The sequence below is a fragment of the Scomber japonicus genome, chromosome 22, assembly GCF_027409825.1.
Source record: "Scomber japonicus isolate fScoJap1 chromosome 22, fScoJap1.pri, whole genome shotgun sequence".
NCBI classification, from domain to species: domain Eukaryota; kingdom Metazoa; phylum Chordata; class Actinopteri; order Scombriformes; family Scombridae; genus Scomber; species Scomber japonicus.
In genome coordinates, this window is record NC_070599.1 from 21,502,069 (window position 1) to 21,521,075 (window position 19,007).

General features: G+C 39.7%; 1 protein-coding gene and 1 non-coding gene across 2 annotated transcripts in view; one reads left to right on the forward strand and one right to left on the reverse strand.

Moving 5' to 3' along the window:
- Nucleotides 1-3,131: 3,131 nt before the first annotated feature.
- col4a6 (collagen, type IV, alpha 6) overlaps nucleotides 3,132-19,007 on the reverse strand; it is a 139,016-nt gene continuing 123,140 nt past the window's right edge. Inside the window, exons 25-49 of the mRNA XM_053343159.1 lie at nucleotides 18,005-18,049; nucleotides 16,147-16,218; nucleotides 15,796-15,903; nucleotides 14,301-14,519; nucleotides 13,424-13,582; nucleotides 12,945-12,953; nucleotides 11,099-11,269; nucleotides 10,851-10,994; nucleotides 10,578-10,700; nucleotides 10,164-10,345; nucleotides 10,013-10,076; nucleotides 9,853-9,927; nucleotides 9,205-9,312; nucleotides 8,964-9,071; nucleotides 8,799-8,870; nucleotides 8,455-8,574; nucleotides 8,251-8,367; nucleotides 8,005-8,166; nucleotides 7,410-7,508; nucleotides 7,063-7,215; nucleotides 6,546-6,662; nucleotides 5,821-6,012; nucleotides 5,487-5,658; nucleotides 5,081-5,195; nucleotides 3,132-3,392 (exon numbers count right to left, since the gene is read on the reverse strand). Of these exons, the coding sequence (XP_053199134.1) occupies nucleotides 3,132-3,392; nucleotides 5,081-5,195; nucleotides 5,487-5,658; nucleotides 5,821-6,012; nucleotides 6,546-6,662; nucleotides 7,063-7,215; nucleotides 7,410-7,508; nucleotides 8,005-8,166; nucleotides 8,251-8,367; nucleotides 8,455-8,574; nucleotides 8,799-8,870; nucleotides 8,964-9,071; nucleotides 9,205-9,312; nucleotides 9,853-9,927; nucleotides 10,013-10,076; nucleotides 10,164-10,345; nucleotides 10,578-10,700; nucleotides 10,851-10,994; nucleotides 11,099-11,269; nucleotides 12,945-12,953; nucleotides 13,424-13,582; nucleotides 14,301-14,519; nucleotides 15,796-15,903; nucleotides 16,147-16,218; nucleotides 18,005-18,049 (3,167 nt within the window). The remainder of the gene's footprint in view (nucleotides 3,393-5,080; nucleotides 5,196-5,486; nucleotides 5,659-5,820; nucleotides 6,013-6,545; nucleotides 6,663-7,062; nucleotides 7,216-7,409; nucleotides 7,509-8,004; nucleotides 8,167-8,250; nucleotides 8,368-8,454; nucleotides 8,575-8,798; nucleotides 8,871-8,963; nucleotides 9,072-9,204; nucleotides 9,313-9,852; nucleotides 9,928-10,012; nucleotides 10,077-10,163; nucleotides 10,346-10,577; nucleotides 10,701-10,850; nucleotides 10,995-11,098; nucleotides 11,270-12,944; nucleotides 12,954-13,423; nucleotides 13,583-14,300; nucleotides 14,520-15,795; nucleotides 15,904-16,146; nucleotides 16,219-18,004; nucleotides 18,050-19,007) is intronic.
- Nucleotides 4,064-4,137, forward strand: trnan-guu (transfer RNA asparagine (anticodon GUU)). The gene has a single exon. It is a non-coding gene; the product is annotated as a tRNA-Asn (tRNA).

Consider the following 19,007-nt stretch of genomic DNA (forward strand, 5'->3'; position numbering starts at 1 on the left):
CTTTAGTTTTACGAGAAATTTATGTTCTCACGCTATATGTGGTGGTGAAATCCATCCTCGGGAATACACTGAGAGCCACACTGTTAACCATCATCATCAATCTGTTATGGTGGGCAATGACTTCGCCATTCTGAAGAAATGTCATGTTGCTTATGTGTATTTTACGGGTTTTGTCGCCATCTAGTCCTGGGGAGTGATATTAACTAGTTACAAATTCACTCAACAAGAGTAGTGGAAAACTACTAAGCACATTTACTAAGTAATGTGCTTAAGTACAGTTTTTAGGTATTACTTTACTTGAGTATTTCCATTTGATGTTACTTTACACTTCCACTCCACAACATTTGAGAGGGAAATATATTTATTTGACATTGTTAAAGACGAAAACCAGGGGTTTCAAACCTTTTTGTCTTTTGTTGTCTTACAAAAAGCAGTGTGTAGTCATGCTCACATTTCAGATGTCTATGAGCAACAGCTCCACCAAATAGTGATTTTTCCCTCTAAACTTCTCACATGGTTTCATTTCAATAAATGTTCAACTGACCCAATATTTCAGCAAAAAGAGGCATTTTATGATGCCTGGTAATGTTGTTCGTGTACTTTGTATTAAAGTGTAAAATAAAAAAATCTGATATTTGAAATCAGTATGAAGCTACTGTACAACATGTTAATGATTTTTAATTTGGTTAAGCCAAGTTAAACAGATCTCAAACATCATCTTTACACTAACTCGATCACAACAAAACACACGAAACCACACTTAAAAATGCTGATTTCCTCTTTGAGTCCATTTCAGTCATGCGTGAAATGTTTCTCACTGTCTTTTAATAATTTTGCATTAGGAATCCTCCAGTTCATTTTGAAACTTTATTTCAAAGTGTGTGACCACAGAAATACACTTTACATTAACAGACATATAATCACCATTTTTTGTTATCGGTCCTTTTTTCCTCTTTGAGGAAAAACTGCATTTTTTTCTGTCACTCCAGGCACTTATACAGTTTGTTGCTGCTGCTTAATAGATTCTTGGCTTTGAAACATGGGGTAAAAACCAAACAGATGATAAAACCAGTTGTAATGTCTGCTAAATCATCAGATTGAATATATTTTCCATATAAAACATAATGCTAAAAAGGCATTTTTTTGTCATAATATTTAATGTACACATAATTTTCTTCCCATTCCCTCCCACCTTAGTAAATAAAACCAGGGGATAGTATTATGACTTGGGTCAAATAATTACAAACTAGATCACAATACCACATATGCAGATGAAAAAAAAAGAAAAGAAAAGAAAATAGAAAAGTAAAATGTGACATAGTAATAAAATCAGGGCTAACACCAGAGAGATAGATCTATGTGCTAGACACAGTGGTCATAGTGGTTACACAATGGTCACCCAGTAGCGTTCACTGTCCAGGGATAATGAGACAAGGATCATATTAATCAGGTTCACTCTTTTTTTTTTAAATGTTTGAATGTAAAAAACAGATACATTCTGATCAATCATACCATATACTTGCATATCTCTGCAGCTCAATATTCAGAAGTCATGTGTAAGGCTGCAAAATTTCCATTTAAAAGGCAGAAAATAAGTGACTTCTTTCTTGTATTTCATCCGAGGACAGTGAAATGACACAGAGACTGAAAAAAAAAATCAAAATAATACAAAGAGCTAACAGCATTTTTAGACTTTTGCTCTAATATACTTGCTGGGAAATACAGTAAGCACTATATACAGCAACAATTAACATTCTATCAGGCAGCGTTTGTTGTGTTTGGTTACTTCCTGTTGATAATATAGTGAAAATTAAGGCTTTACTTGGATTAAAAAAAAAAAGAAAAGTTTGGTCATAATATAACAATGAAAGCCTGTGAAAGCGAAAATGGAGAAATATGGCCCCCCTTTGAGTTGACTCATTTATTGTTTTAACCCATTGCAGGAGTTCTCATCAGTGCAATATATATATATATATGAATGGGATTTTCTTTCAGCAATTTTAAAGGGGGAAAAAGTGCTGCTTTGCCTTTTTTTTTGTTCATTTCATCGCAAGCTCTTCTACAAAAGCTTAATGTTACGTGTTGCCTTTCAAGTCGACTGTCAGGGTTTTTCGTAGCACCAAAGAGTCACATTGTGAAATAAATGTACAGGAATCACAGGCATATAAAACATGTAAAATGCATTGTAAAGTTAAGAGACTGCACTGGTAATTTTGCATGTTTTGGCACAATAATTAAATCATGCATGTATTATATTATTGATGGGCTGTTACAATCTCAAACATGATCTAATTTAAGATCATAAATGACCAAATAAATGATACAAAACATGCAAATTCTCCAGTGCAGTAACTGCTGAGGGTGTAGTCGGTCAGCTTTAAAGAAAACATAAACTTGCGACGTAAATGAAGCAGAAGCAACGATTTATGAAGACCATTTCACTAAAAATATCTGTACGAATCAGGATGAGATGAGCTTAATGTTTACTTAAGTTCAATCAGTTCATAAAAATAATATAACTACTTTCAGATTTTATTCACCTGTAAGAGAAAACAAGCTTTTAACACTGTTACTATTTGATATTATTCTCTGAACTGATTCATTGGATGCAGACATCTGGCTCTGCTGATGTGTAAGTGGTGCAGTGCTATCCAAAAAGGGGGGAACGGGGTTTGGGTGGTTGGCACTCTCCGAGGTAGCCGAGAATGACTCGCGCCAAAAACCGTAATGAGAAGAGACATGAAATAAACACAGAAGAACATACTCAATATAGCACCATTGTCAGTGATAATCTAGAGAAGAGCGATCACAGTGGGCCCTTCTCTTTCCATTTCCTCCCTCCTACTCTTTTCTCTTTTTGCGTCTTTTTAAAAAATCTTTATTAATTAAGCCATTCATTCCTAAAGGGTTTAAAACAAAAAAGATTTGGCCAACCTTGCTCAACTCAATACTGAAACCACCAGTGAAGCAGGAGAGGGGCTGATATTCAGTCAGTCACATGTTCTCTTTTTTTGTTTTTTTGTTCTTGTTTTCTTTTTAAATCATCTCATCTTTCTTTGAGATGTTACTATATCACCTCCCGATGTTTCCCTCCATCCATCCTTCACCACTTCCTCCTCCTCCTCCTATTACTACAAGAACTTGCTGCAGACTTGGCAGCGGCTGACTCTGAAGCGCTCCTGGCCTTCCTTCAGGGTCTCCTGCCCCGGAGAATAGCGGAACTCCTGGCCGGGCTCCACGGTGGTTAGCCAGAAGCTGTACTTATTGGCAAAGTAGTGGCAGGTTCCTTTAGCGCCGTTGCACTCGATGAACGGTGTTGCGCGGAAATCTTCCAGGCAGGAGCCGGGAGACACCAGGGACTGACCGCCACCTTCAGCGCCAGCCGCTGTGTGCTGCATTGGGAAGGGGAAAAAAGATAGAAGTGAGTTAATAATTATTTCATTTCACCCAGGAAAGCAAAAGTAAAAGCCACTTTATATATTTCTTGCCTGCTTTATAAGGATGCTTTGTCAAATATACTTTACTTACGGTACTTATTAATACCGTAATGTTTCGTAGTATTAATCAATCAATACGTCAATCTTTATTTATATAGCGCCAAATCACAGCAAAAGTCATCTCCAGGCACTTTAAACATAGATCAGGTCTAGACTGTACTCTTCAATTCAATTTAAAGACACCCAACATTCCCAAATGAGCAAGCACTTGGCGACAGTGGCAAGAAAAAACTCCCTTTTAACAGCAAGAAACCTTAGACAGAACCGGACTCTAAGTGGGTGCCTTGACCGGTAGTAAGACTAAAGAAAGCTGTAGCTACAGTATGGTGGAGTGAGTGAGATCAACTGTTGTTGTACTTCTTGTGTACAAAAGTACATTTGATTTTTGGCTGAAAGGTGGATGGTTGAAATATATTAGCATGTCCTGAAAGGTCTTTTTCTTTAGTTTTCCAGGGTCCAAAACCCTAACCCTAACCCTTCCCTATTTCCATTTTAGACTAAAATAGCAATACAAATGGGTGAGCATTGAAAATAGACTCTACACCCCTCAGCAAGGGCAGAGACCAGTCTCTGTGGCGCAATCGGTTAGCGCGTTCGGCTGTTAACCGAAAGGTTGGTGGTTCAAGCCCACCCAGGGACGTAAATGTTTTTTACATAAACAACGAACAACATTTTCTTCGATGCTAAGGGAGAGTAAATTCATCCGTAGCACTACTTCTTGTATCCCAGAGTCAGTTCATTCCATTGTTAACTGAATATGGTTGAAATACATTGTGTGTCCTTAAAGCTAATGATTTTTTTCTATATACTCATTAGGTGGGCAAATCTCTCTATGGGGTGTATTCGGTTAGGGTGTTGGGTTGTTAATCTAAAGGACTGATAGTTCAAGCCCACCCATGGATGTAGTTTTTTGGGCTTTATTGTACAGTGGGTGCCAGAGAAGCCAACAGGAAACAAGGGGAGGGAGGAAGGGAATGACATCCAACAATGGTCCCTTGCCAGACTCGAACCAGGGGCATTGCGGGTTTATGGCAGGTCTGGTGTAACCATTCAGCTACAAGGGTGCATATATACATTATTTTATTGGAAATTAATCTGTTCAACTGCTGTTTCAACGTTTATTAAAACAAATTTAAAAAAGTGTGAATTTTTAATCTTAGTTTGACCTGTTTAATTGCCTCAAAATATTTTTGCAGGCACCAAATGTTGCATTGTAGCACCAAAACAAATATGTATGTGTCATTTTCTCAATAAATTTGGAGGAAAAAAAACAAAGCCAATAACTCACAAACCTTAGATAAAACTGTCCAACTAGAGTAAATGTTCTCAGAAACATAGTTTAAACTACTGTTTAGCTGTAAAATGAAAAGGTTGAGGAGGACATGGAGGGACTCAACACTGCTTCGGTCACGATTACTTCGGTATACCTTCACTTAGCAAATAGCTTTCCATCTGGTGAGGCTCAATGTCATTTATCTCACCTTTAACTAAACTAAACCCTAATTTAGATTCCGGTATTTGCTTCCTGAGAAAATTCCTATTTTATTTCTAGAAAGATCCCAAGTGTTTAGTTTATCACTCACCATGAGGAAGGAGTATCCTATCCAGAGACTTCTCCAGCCGGCCGGGCATGTGGGGATGGTCATGTCCTGACTGTGGACTGCTACAGCCTGAGATGGAGCCTCACACACTGAACACCTGGATGAGAGAAGACGTACACATTTTCATTTCATTTGCAACTTTTTACAACAAATGAGCGAAACCAGAAATCAGTATTTTTAGTTTTCAGTTTTAATCTCGTGTTCCTGTTAACTGTGTGGAGCCAACAATCCTCTGTAGGTCAGTTTCTCTCTGTAGCTCCATATCATGCTAAACTCTAAACCTCAGCCCACTTTTTAAGCAATCCAATCAAATGTAAAACTTGATTTAAATCCCTCTTTTGGTGTTCGGAGTCCCAGATATTGGGGATTCACTGAGCCAAAACTATACCTGCTGATGTAAGGCTGTATCTGCTCCTCGGACACAGGCATCATGGGAATGGGAGCGGTTGTGGAGAGCCAATAGGATTTGTCGTTGCGGCTGGCGTAGTAGCAGACCTCGTTGGGGGAGCAGTAGAGGAAGGGGATGGTGCTGAATCTGGGGAGGCAAGACCCGGGCTGACCTGGAGAGACAGAGACAGAGGCAGAGAAATTAAACACCTTTAAAGAGCAGATTTTGATCACATCTTACTTTAAAAGACTTTTTTTTTGCTTTTCTTTGCATTGCTGAAGGAGATAGAAGGACAGGATGGAGTTTAACATGAACATTAAAAATGCCTCCATACCAAGGTCCTGGTTGTGTGCCTTCTCCTGTCCTTCCACGTACAGCAGGCTGTAGCCCTCCCACAGCTGAGCCATGCCCTGAGGACACATGGGAACCTGGGAGTTCTGGCTGTGCTTCACCAGAGTGTAGCCGATGCTGAAGCTGCGGCCGACACCGCCGGCAGGACCGACACGACCGATTGAACCGGGGCGACCTGAGGAGCAGGAGACCAGGAGAAATTTGGGCAGAAGTTGTGTTACAGCTGTTAGTGAGGCCAGTAGTCTTTTTCTTTTTCATGTTAATATAATGATGGTCCAGGTAATGGCGTGGGGAGATAAATGGGTTCAAAGATTGTTTTTAAGTACTTCTTTAGTTGTTGTTAATGGCGATATACTGTATAGTAAATGTCTCAACTTCAGTAGTTACAAACAACAAACTAAATAAAATAAATAATGAATCTCTTTCTAACTCTAAAAAAATATATTAACCAAAATTAAAGCATCATTGATATCCTTTTTTTTGTTCCTTTTTTAAAGTTCACATCTTCTAAATTTAACTGTTAGAAAATTAAAATATTAATCTTTATAAAGTGATAATGAAAGGTGTATATGTAATGATGTGAGTCTATAATTATATACAAACAGGTTTTATAATGTTTTCTACTAACTTTAGAGGAGAATTTTTGTGTGAGTGAATATTTCTTATTAGCTGCGTTAAGATCTGAGACAAAATAGTTGGACTACTGACCTTGTTCTCCGCTGGGTCCAGGGAAACCAGGGGCTCCGGCGTCACCGACTGGTCCGGGCAGACCAACAGAGCCAGTCCTACCCAGCTTACCCGCAGGGCCAGGACGACCCTTAGGACCTGAAGCGGGAGAGTATTTTACACAAATGTAATGGAGGCTAATTTACCATCACAGGTGAATAGGCCCTTGATATTGGCTCTAATTGACTCCCATTCAAAAAACATCAACTATTAGAAATACAAAGTCAATATATTTTGTCAATAAGTCATAATGGTCTCAATGACTCAATTTGGACACTCTAATAAGTGTGCTGGTGTTCCTTTTGGAGATTGGCGCTGCGTTAATACCATTTGAAGGCTAATATGTCTGATTCTTAGAAGCAAATGTAATTGGATTTTGATACACAATTGTGAGAAATGAAAAGTTTTGGTATTATTCTTTAATAGGTCCATAGAACAGGTGAAATATTTTGTATCCAAAAGTGTCCTTCACATGACAGAGATTATTCAAAACACTCACCTGGACGCCCGGGCAATCCAGACTGGCCGGGCTCTCCGGGGAAACCAGGGCCTCCGCTATCACCAGGAGTTCCCATGTCTCCGTATTTTTGCTCAAAGGGTGGAAGTGGCCTGGTCAGTAGGATGCCGGGGGGGCCTTTACCACCTTGACGACCTGGAGAGAAAAAGATCAGGAAAGAATAGGATTGGAGAAAGGGGTAGATGGACAATTTGAAGAATTGAAAGTAGAAGTAAAGGTATTAAAGAAATAAATGTTTTACCATAATGGATCAAATAAAGTAGCAGTAAATGGCACTAATATCCTGTACTGTCACAATCCACCTGTGGAAAGACTGCAGGTCATCTTACCTCTTAATCCCTTGGGTCCTTTGAGTCCATAGTAGCCAGAGTCACCAGGGAAACCTTTGAGACCAGGACCTCCGCTGTAACCACTATCACCTTGTTCTCCTGAAAAACAAAAATCATAGAGCTGTCAGCATTAACGCGTAAATCAGGATGCGATTAATGACTTTCCTTCAATGTCCCAACGCTCTGCAAATGGTGCTGGGCTCATGTTGCTACAAAGTGTCAGTGTTGTTGTAGCATATCTTTTCTGTTTAAGGCGAGCTATATTTTTAGTAGACATTTTGTTACCTCAGGTTCATTGCACTTCTTTTGATTTGAAATACAAGTCAAAATCAAGTTCATAAAGTAACTTTCTTTGCATTCATTTGCTTCCTGATCAAGATACATGGGTAAGAATTGCTTTACATTGTTAATATAGACTTAAAAACTGTTGTGAAATGCAAATAATACAACATAAGAACAGATAGAAAATTATTATTGAAATTCAGCAATACATTTGACAGCCCTAAAAATACAATATTATACTTAATTTTACTTTTAGAGAATTTGTCTCTCTATCTTCTGCAAAAGAGGAAAAAACTGGGCTCATGTATTTCACCTTTGAAACCAGGGCTGCCAGGCAGTCCGGAGCCTCCGGGGATTCCTGATTCTCCTTTCCTGCCAGGGGATCCAGGGAATCCCGGGAGCCCAGAGTCACCTCTGTCTCCCTGGGCTGTGCCTGGACCAGGTGGTCCTGGAGGACCTGGAGGACCCTGGAAACCTGCACAAGAGAGAAGAAACGGGTTAGAGAAGAAAGTTGAGGAGAGGAAAGTAAAGGAAAGTGGGTTAGAGGAAATGTATTTACCACTTTCTCCATCCAGTCCGGGGTAGCCTGGGTCTCCTATAGGTCCAGGAATGTCTGAGCCCACAGTCTCACCAGGAGGTCCGGGCCGACCAGGGAACCCTGGGAGTCCAGGACCACCTGACACAGACACACCGGAAGTGATTAGTTTGATTTTATTTCATGTATATTCCATTAGTGCTTTCCTGTCTTTGAAGTATGTCTCACCTTGGTTTCCTCTCTCTCCCTTCGCTCCAGGATATCCAGGACCTCCAGCATAGGAAACTCCTCTTTCTCCCTTCGCCCCTGGAAAACCATTGGCACCTGGGAGACCTCCTCCAGTTGCACCTGGAACCAAAGACACCAAAACCCTTCATCATATGGAGAAATTATTTATAGAGGACAACACTAACAGGTCTAGAGTTCTCCTTCAACTTCCAACGAATCCTTTTATTATACAACTTTAAAACACAGTTGAGGTTATTTAAAATGTTTGCTTGAGGCACAGTCGGAAGGATAAAAACAGCTTTTGGAAAATGGGTTAATTAGAATCTGGTGTATCAATTCATTACCTGGGGTCCCAGGGAGTCCTTTAGGTCCCCCAAGGCCATTAAGTCCATCCAAACCAGGGGCTCCCGACAAACCTGCAAAAAACGCAACAGAGTGAGCTTCTGTCTGCAGCCTTTGTTGTCATTTGTAAACAAATGTGGTCGTGCATTATTGTTTTTTTTCCTCACCTTTGGATCCAGGTCCCCCAGGACCTCCAGGCAGGCCAGGAGACCCATCTTGTCCTTTTCTTCCAGGATAGCCAGGCAGACCCTTTGGCCCGGGGAAACCAGGGGAGCCTGTAGAGAAGACCAGATAAACATGTTAATCTCCTGACTTCCTCAGAATGTAACTCTCTCTGCTGACTTGATTGAAATGTAAGGGGTTTTCTTGAAATTCAGATGGTTGTCTTTGGAGCTTTTCCTGTCTCACCCATTATTCCAGGCCGTCCTGCTTCACCAGGACCTCCCTTTGATCCAGGGAAACCTGGACTTCCTGGAAAGCCGTTGTCGCCAGGGGCGCCATCTCTGCCGGGACCACCTGGAGAGAGACAATCAATCTGATTGGTAAGACATCTTTTTAAGTCTTTCAGTTTTAAAACATGTGTCAGAGGTTTTGAAACTAAAACACAAATCAATGGAGAGCTCCCATTTGTTACAACCTTTGCAAAATGTAACAAGATAGTTATCCAGTTGGTTCAGAAGAAACAGAGGGTATGTTTTGTGTGTTAACTGATTTTGAGAATCTGACACACTCTGATACAGCCTTATATCATACACAGTATGCTTCAAGTGTTGAAGAGGCAGCTCCAACATTTCATTGGAAATTGATAAAACAGACATTGAAATCCAAGTGGAAAAAATATGAATATAAACCATATAAATGTAGTTGTATGTAATAAGTTAAAAACAAAGACACATACAACTACTAATACATACCTTTTCACCATTTCTTGCTTTCTAAATAATGTTAGGAATGTTAAGGAGCAATTCTTGGTAAGTCTACAGGAAACAGAACTATATTTATGTTAGGGGGTGTGGTTTTTATCATGACCAAACACATTGGGTCATTACATCTTACCTGAGAAGCCTGGATCTCCTGTCAGACCTTTAGGTCCTGGACCTCCAGGATATGAGTAAGAGTCTCCAGGAATACCTGAGAAACAAAATGTGTGAGTCAGTGGATGGTTTTATAAATTATTGGATGCATAGATTTGTTTGGTGTGTGTGTTCTGTCTCACCTTTGCCACCAGGACGACCAGCTTCTCCAGGGTTGCCAGGGAAACCAGGTGAGCCATCATCACCCTTAAAGAAACCATCAGAACTTGAAGCTTAGGGTCTGAACTTGCTGCATGAGTGTGTTTGTAAAAGCACTTATGTGTGTTTCCTTACCCTCGGTCCAGACATGCCAGGGAATCCCATGATTCCAGGTTCTCCCTTCGGTCCGGGGAAGCCCGGGCTTCCTGGTTGTCCATTGTATCCAGGCACTCCCGGCTGTCCTTTACTCTGCTCAGAGAAACCAGGAAGTCCAGGCAGACCCTGACGACCAGGCAGGCCCGGGAAACCTTTGTCACCTGTGAAAGCGGACAAAGAATTGTGGTTAGAGGAGAGACGTGAAGGAAAAATCTTAATCAGCTCTTTAGAAAATGACAGTTTATAGCAGTGGTGGAAAGTATATTGACTCATATACTATGCTTTAGTAGAAATTTGAGGTACTTCTACTTCAGTTCAAAATTTCCATTTTGACACTAATTGTCCTACAATACATTATTATAATAATTACTAGGTACTAGGAAGTAGTGTTACCTCTGGGTCCAGGGAAGCCAGGAAGGCCGCTGCCTCCCGGGATGCCGAGGTCTCCTTTCTCCAAAAACTCTACAGGAAGAATTGGAGCGGGCACGCCTGGGAGGCCAGGGTATCCGCGGTCACCTACAGAAGAAAACATGTGTATGTTGGTGTGACTTCATCATCATACTGGTAAGTCTATGGTGGACCATAGTGGAAAAAAGGGTGATTCCATTTGGGTTATCTTGTGTGTATCCTATTTGACATCCAAAAGCATGACTATGGAAACTCTACCTTTCGGTCCGGTGAATCCAGGACTGCCAGGAAATCCATCTCTTCCGGGCCCTCCAGAAGCTCCCTTCCCTCCAGGAAACCCTGGAGTACCAGGACGACCCGGTAGTCCAGGGAAACCCATCAGTCCAGCGAAACCTCTCTCACCTGTGTAAATAAACAGATAATATAAAGGGTGTTAGTCACTGCAGGGAGATGTTATCTACAGATATTAGACACTAATGACTATCATAGCTGTAGCTGTATCCTACCCTTCCTTCCTGGGATTCCTGGGATTCCTTCTCTGGTTGGTGGGCCTGGAGGTCCAGTTGGTCCCACTGGCCCTGGTGACCCAGGGATGCCAGGTAGTCCTTGGGCTCCCTTCAAACCACCACGCGCTGGGAAACCTGGGTTTCCTCTTTCTCCCTTTCTACCAGGAAAACCTGGTGATCAACAGATGGATGATGGAACAAATGATGGATGATGTGAAAAACACAAAAGGAGATAAATTCAGTCAGAGATAAATCAAACTGAAATGTGGAGAAAAATAGCTAAACAAATAAATTAATAGAAAATAATATCAATACCAATTAAGAGCATTAAAAACAACAAATACTGGGTAACAAACATATAATCTTACCTTTCTTTGAATTATATTTCAACTTACCTCCAATACAATAGTTTTAAAGTTTTTAAATAAATAATAAAGACAAACAAGTTATCGATTCTTTCTATTCTGAGTACACACAACAAACACAATTTGGCAAAAAGCAGACAACAATGTAAACACACATTGTTTCGTTGCCTTGGTTAGGCTGCAATTGCACTTTGATTGGGAATATTACTGAATGGATACAAGCATGATGTGGCTGATTTCAGATACATATGCAAGGACTTTAAATTTTGACATATTTGCAAGAACAAATCTGGCACTCCCAAATCGAAAATCAATTTACTTGCTCTAAGGCTTTTATTTAATTGCAGAATATATGCTAAATAAATTGAAAAGTCAAGTGCAATTCCAGACTGAAAGAATATGGTTAAACTGCTTAAGGTTTGTATTAAAGTTTATTATTACATTCTTAAAAAGATGACCCACTTTCCACACCTTCGTTAGAAACCTAACATATTTTTTACCAACTTGTTACTAATCTGCACAGCAAATGTTGAAAATGAGTCATTTTTAAGAGTGAAGAAAAAGCCTCTAAATTGATAAAAGCAGAGGCAAGATCGTTAAATTGCGTTTGCGCCAGGAGCCTTTTTGTCAAACAAGCCTACTGCAATATTAATGCAATGTTCAAATCTATAGTAGCACAGGTTTGACTAAACATGTAAATGAACTACGTGGGTTAGTGCTGTCTGCAAAAGCAAAACCAAATATCAGCTGTAACATTTCTCGGGAGAACTCTCTGTTTATGAATGTCTCACAACTAAAATATCCATCTCCAGTCACTAATTGACTTTAAAAAAAATTACTTTTGTAAATTCAACTGTGTCGTCCAGCAGGGTGTGATGACTTCATTTCTTTTCTGTGTCATAGAGTCTGCTGTACATTTTGAATTACAGTTTATTACAGTTTTTGATCAGACATTGTAATTGTGAGATTCATGTGTACTTATAACCACAATGAGTTGGCATAATGTCCTCTGCCTTGTTTTCATTCAATTTATGTAAGCTACATCTTTTTTCCTTTTTTTGCAATTAGGGAAATTAATATAATAATAATATAATTTAACAATAAAAAAGTATATATGATTTGTAAGGAACTAACATCATGCCTTTCAATATAATTGATCCTTCACTTGATTCCAGAAAATTGCTTCTGTAAAATTGTATTTTAAACTATTTTAAAACTGTGTACATTGGTAAAGGTCACATTAGTTTTCTTTTTGGAAAATAAATACTTTCATACCCGAAGCCTGACTCCGAGATTAATCTAGGTATGGACATGGACATTTTTTGCAGCAGATGAGAGATAGAAAGTAGGCCAACAGTTTGATGGAGATGGCGGTTAAAGTGTTTGGTCTAATGTATAGCAGGAGGATGGAAGGATAGAAGCAAATGATAGAGCCGATGAGAGAATGGATGGATGGATGGGGGAGAGAGAGAGTTTCTCACCTTGGCAGCCTATAACGAATGACCCAAACCCAAGAGGAAAAAGATGGAGGGATGAGAGGATGGATGGAGATGATGATTGATGGTGGTGTGTAGAAAAAAAGAAGGAAAGAAAAGGAGGAGGAAACACAGGACAAAGGAGAAATACAACACAGTAGAAGAGGAGATACTTTTGGGTGATGCAGAGTTTAAATAAACAACAAGAACAAAACAGGTAACTGTGATGTCTGATTGGTAAATGAAGAATTGTGAAAGAAACACAGTGAAAAAAAGAGAGGAGTGAACCAACACTGATAAATGTGAAGTGGATGAGTGGTGAAAGACAACAGCCAAGACCAAATGAATCATATATATTTCTTCTTTTACTGTAAATAAGGCTACAAATCTCTCTATTTAAGATCAAAATCTCTAATAAAATCAAACAGAAGTCTGGTTAGCCACATGTTGAAACATAGACATGGTTGCTGAATCTTTTCCCTCACCTGGTGATCCGCTGAGTCCCTTGGCGCCAGGAGCTCCAGGTCGACCGGGAAATCCATTGGTCAGCTCACCTGGAGGTCCAGGAAGGCCGGGACTACCAGGATAACCGTCCAGTCCACGTTCTCCTTTCAGTCCAGGAACACCGGAACGCCCGTCAAAACCTGAAACATGCCCACAGATGTTACCAAAACTGGTTTATCACTTTTACTACCACTATTACAACTAATAACACTGTCACTACAAGGTATTTCTTCACCTACTCCCATCACACTCCCAATACTACTGCTGCTAGTACAACTACTACTGCTGCTGCTAAATGCTGCTGTTGATTTAACGATTAATACTATTACTTCTACTAACACCACGACAACAAATACTACCATGTTATAAGACTATTACTATTACTACCACCACCACTATTATTATTATTTGCATTAAACTACTTTTGCTATCACCACTAGCTATCCATATTCTGACATAACTACCAACACAACAACAATCGTAGTTGCTACTGCGGCTAACACTTCTACCGTGAGATACCTCTGTTGTCAAGTATTGTACTAGCTGCTGTTACGAGATACTACTGCTACAACTACTACAGCTACTACTACTAAATGAGATACTGCTTATTTGTGCCACTGGTAGAAGCCTGTGTAGGAGCAGGACTGCTTTTAGATATTATCGTTGCTTCTACTACCACTTCTACTGCTTACGAATATTGTTGATGCTACGACTGTTGATACTTCTACTATTGCCTCTACTGCTGGTATGATGAATGCTACATCTGGTGCAACTTCTAGCTACTGCAATTATTTAAAGTAATTGTGCAATAATACTGCTACAGTTTTCAATTTTACAATGACAATCTTTCAGACCCACCAGGTGATCCAGGGCCTCCTGGTGTCCCAGGCAGACCCTTGTCTCCGGGGGCTCCCGGAAAACCGTCCCGTCCTGGACTTCCAGGTGTGGCTCCAATTACATCTCCAGGCAGGCCTTTGGCTCCAGGACGTCCTGCCGCACCATCCTTTCCCCTTCCTCCATCAAAACTCTGTCCTGGAATACCTGGACTTCCAGCATCTCCTCTTGGTCCAGGGAAACCTGCGGGGTGAAAGGGATGGAGGAAACAGTAGAGGTTGTTAGGGAATTTTCCATCATTAATATGCACTGGGTCAAACTAGGCTTTGCGGTCATAGCAAGGCCTCACCAAATGATAGGGTTAGACACTGTCTCCCTTTGAGATAGTGGTAAGCAGTGTGTCTGCTCCTTTTGGGGAAAACAGGAGGCACTCTGATAGTGTTGCTATATCAGCTGAGGTCAGATATGTGTTTGACTGTTTTCCCTGAATGGAGTAAAGGCAACTGGAGTCAGAGGTTTGATATAGTGCTGGATGTAGGACAAAGGTCCTGAGTAAGGTCTAAGCAATGTTTTGTCTATAGACCAGTAGACTAAATTCTGTATATTGTAGATGTGTTGGATCTGTCCATATTTGGGCATGGCTCAACCATGGGCATTATCTGTGTGGTTTAAAGTCTATCCCCGGAGGAGAGAAGCTTCAGAATTGAAGGAAGCATCAGGGCATATAACGTGTACTGATCATTCGTTCGTTTCTCCTCCATGGAGTAAATAAACCTTTTCAATAACAGACATCCTGGACTCCTGTCTACTCTCTCCATTGATATATGGGCTGCATAATTAAAATCACTATCAGAGGTGATTGAAGAGGGTTGGGGTGGATCAAAGTCTGAATCACTTAATGTTGTGAATGGGTCAACAATAAAGGCAAGAAGTATGTGCATTTGTCCAGGCCTAATTGCTAAGTCTTCAAAAAAAGGACATTTAATTTCATACAAAGCAAATATATCAGTGATTGTCTCTGGCAGATGCCTGACATGTTGACTGTTTTTTCAATATTATATTTACTGAAAGTGTCAATTAGCAGTGCTGACAGTGCTTCATCTGCAAATTTCATCTATAGTTAGGAATTTGCTTTAATCTAACTCTGAAGGAAACTTTAATCCCAGTTTGATTAACACCTTCTGTTAATATATTTATAACAATTATCTTTATAAAAATGGTCCTAAAATTGCAACTTAATCACTTGTGGTAGATTTAAGGATTATCTTCAGCTAATAAACAGACAGTTCCGATAACTGGAACAATCTCTGTGTCTTATTAATTAAATTATTGCCTTTCAAGCATTTCCTTTTGCTTGAAAATATTTCTTTGTAGTATTTTGCAGAAGAAGCAAAATGTAAACTTGCTTCTCAATTGTTTTACCAGCTTCATCTGAAGCCATTCACTGCTCATCACAGTAGATATAAGCACTGATTCTACTCTAGATACCTGTGCAAAAACAGATGCTCTGCAAGTTTACCTTGTGGTCCAGGCTGGCCTCCAAAGCCAGGGTCTCCTCTTTCTCCCTTGGCACCATCAAACCCTGGACGTCCAGAACCTCCTGGGAAACCTGCCTGACCTTTAGGACCTGACATTTGCACACAGGTACAGCTCCAATTATGCCCATTATTCAGTTTGACAGTTTGCAATGGTGGTGTTTTTTTGACAAACACTTTAAATAAGTAACCAGGGAAAAGTTTAATAGATAAGATAATCAAGACCTGTGTAGTTGGAAAAACAGTGATACCCTGAATACACAAAGGAAACAGTGATATCCACAGAGGACACATAAAATAAACCATAACACTATTAAACATCGGTTGACTTTTACCTGGTGGTCCAGATCCACCGGGGTAACCAGGTGCTCCTTCCTCACCAGGTATGGTGCAAGGTAACACTGTGCCTGGTAGTAGTCATATACAGGTTAGCACATACACTTTAATAGATGCATACAGTGAACACATGGACTCACAATTGTAACATGAACTAGTTCTACATAACTAGACATTGCTCTTACTAAGTGCCATCAGACCTGGTCCAAATAAAATGTAATCACATTAGATTTGCAGCATGGGACACAAATTAAAAACCCAATTTTTTGCTTGTTAAATGCTACTGTAGGTGTTTGAAAAATAGTATTTGGCCCAGGTCTGAATCACACATACAGTAAATATAAACACAAACACAGTAATGCTGTATCCAATAAGTTTTGAGAGTAACTAATATAACACTAAATGCCTTGAACAATTTACCAGTAATGAGAATAAAATATACAATATTCTGTAACGAACATCATTAAATTCTTGGTTGAATCCATTTTTTGAATGGCTCGCAATGTTGATTGTCTGTCGCCTCCATTCATGCCGTTACTTGTTGATCATGAGAATTATTTTATGTTATAGGTCGAATGTCGTTAGTAGCAAATTCATCACAATGATGGGCAGAGTTAAAAAAAAAAAAAACTAGGGGATGAGGAACAAATTGATAATTAGAAAAATTCAATGTTTTGTTGAGATTGATTTTTTTTTGGAAATCAATTCTACCATTTCTGCTGCCCCTCACCCACCCTCAAAAACCCCTCACTGGTTAAAAGCACTTAGCAGAGGCAGGGCTTGAAAACATGCGCCAGGTTTCAGCAGCTTTGATTGGAGGAAGAGGAGGGTTCAAACAACTGCGGCTGTCCAGTGATCATCGGACGGCACACCTGCCATGTTTCAAGAAAGGTAACGCCGCTCTGAAGTACCTCAAATTCTGACAAAACCTCAAACTCAACTGTCAATCATCGACTGACCCGGCCAGAGTGGAATCCCTGAGACGCAGGGAGCGAGAGGCTTCCATCGGCTACGTCATGAACAAATGATTGATAGTGAGCCAATTGTTTTCAGAATACAAAAGACTTCATTTCTCAGAATAACTTGCTTTCAGGGAGTCTATCTAACACTAACACTGTGGGCTGCTGGTTAGCTGAGACATTATAGATTTCACTTCAAAGACTTGAACATTAATCTTGATCCTCTGAATAACACTAAGCACGTGTACAGGCTGCAACAATAGATCAATCAGTCACTAAATGTGCATTAAAAAGGTGAATCTGATTGCATTGTATGAGTTTCCCCTCAAGGGGATTAATAAAGTTTTTCTAATGTAATTCTAATCTTATCATTTGCTAACTGTGTTTTTTTTTAGAGTGATGTACTGAGCCTTTATTCATATCCGTAACTCATCATTTTATTAACACTGTCTATTTATTGTCTAAGGATTGCACATACTCCAGGAGATGTGCACATGTGCTTGCTTATTTAGACAAACTTTTGATGACATTTGGCATTTGAAGCCAAGCTTTTGGGTGTTTTCTTCTTCTGCTAGTAATTTTGTCAAAAGAACATCTTCACATTGTGACTGCATAGATATTTTTTAAAGCCAAAACACGTGTGAGATCAGTATATTGCAATATCTGAATAAAGCTGTCAAAACTCTATTGATGTTTCTGAGATCCTTTCCCGTCAGGGGGATGAGATAGTGTGAGTAAATTTTGATCTCAGTTTTCTGCTCTACCACATCTGCAAGACATAACTTTTACTTGAGGGATAGTATTTCCACCAGTCGCTGGGCTGCTTTGAACTAAAAGCTACAAAACACGATCCCAGGCACGTTACTCTTGCTGGTGGATGAAAAAGTTAGTTACCCACCCGTTCCCTCTCCGGTGCCATTAACCCCTCCACAGCTGTTTTCACCTGGACAGATACACATGCACAAGGTCAGAGAGATGGAGGGATGAATGGATGGAGAGAGAGAGAGAGAGAGAGAGAGAGAGAGAGAGAGAGAGAGAGAGAGAGAGAGAGAGAGAGAAAGAGAGAGAGAGAGAGAGGGGTAGAAGATGGCAGCATACAAAGCCAGTCAGGGTCATTTGCATGCGCCAATCAAGCAATTAAATCTTTTTTTTTTTTTAAATATCATCAAACAAATATCAGCAATCATTCAATTACTTCAAGGCTCATTCAGTTAAGGCAAAAGTATATTAAAATGCTTGCTTCAATGTAAAAGTGCTTAAAAACAGGTTATTCCACTCAACAAGAGAAGAGAGAGACACTGACAAACACTTATTATCAAAGTGAGACAGAAATCCAAAGAAAAAACTCTTCTCATTCTCTTTCAGCTCTTGTGAGTGACAATAACCTTCATATTAAGAGCAAAATGAATCAGTTGTTTAGCATTAGCATCACGGTATGAGAGCACACACTCATACTTGGCCAGCTGCTGCTGAGGACTTTGTGTCATTTAGTCTCAGAGAGGAAGAACATAATCATTTTTGTAGGAGGCTGCTGGTAGATTACATTTTTACTCATTTAGAAATGTGATATTCTTTTATCTGACTAAGCTGGAAAAGCTGGAAGAAATTACTAAAACAATTTTTTTTTGGATCAAAATAGTTGCCAATGAATTTTCTGCAGAATTGTTGCAGCTCTACTTTTTTCATATTAATCCAGATGTGCACAGATGTTATTGTATTGCCTAAATCTAAGCCTGAATCAGGGGTCACAATAAACAGAGCAGATACGGCTTCACTTTAAAATGTTACACGCCAAAAAGACTCTTTTAAACACTTTGCTGCATACTATTTTGTAGTGAAAGCTACAGGATTTCTGATATCTTAAACTCTGAAGAAGTGAGGCTCAAAAAACTTTAAAAAAC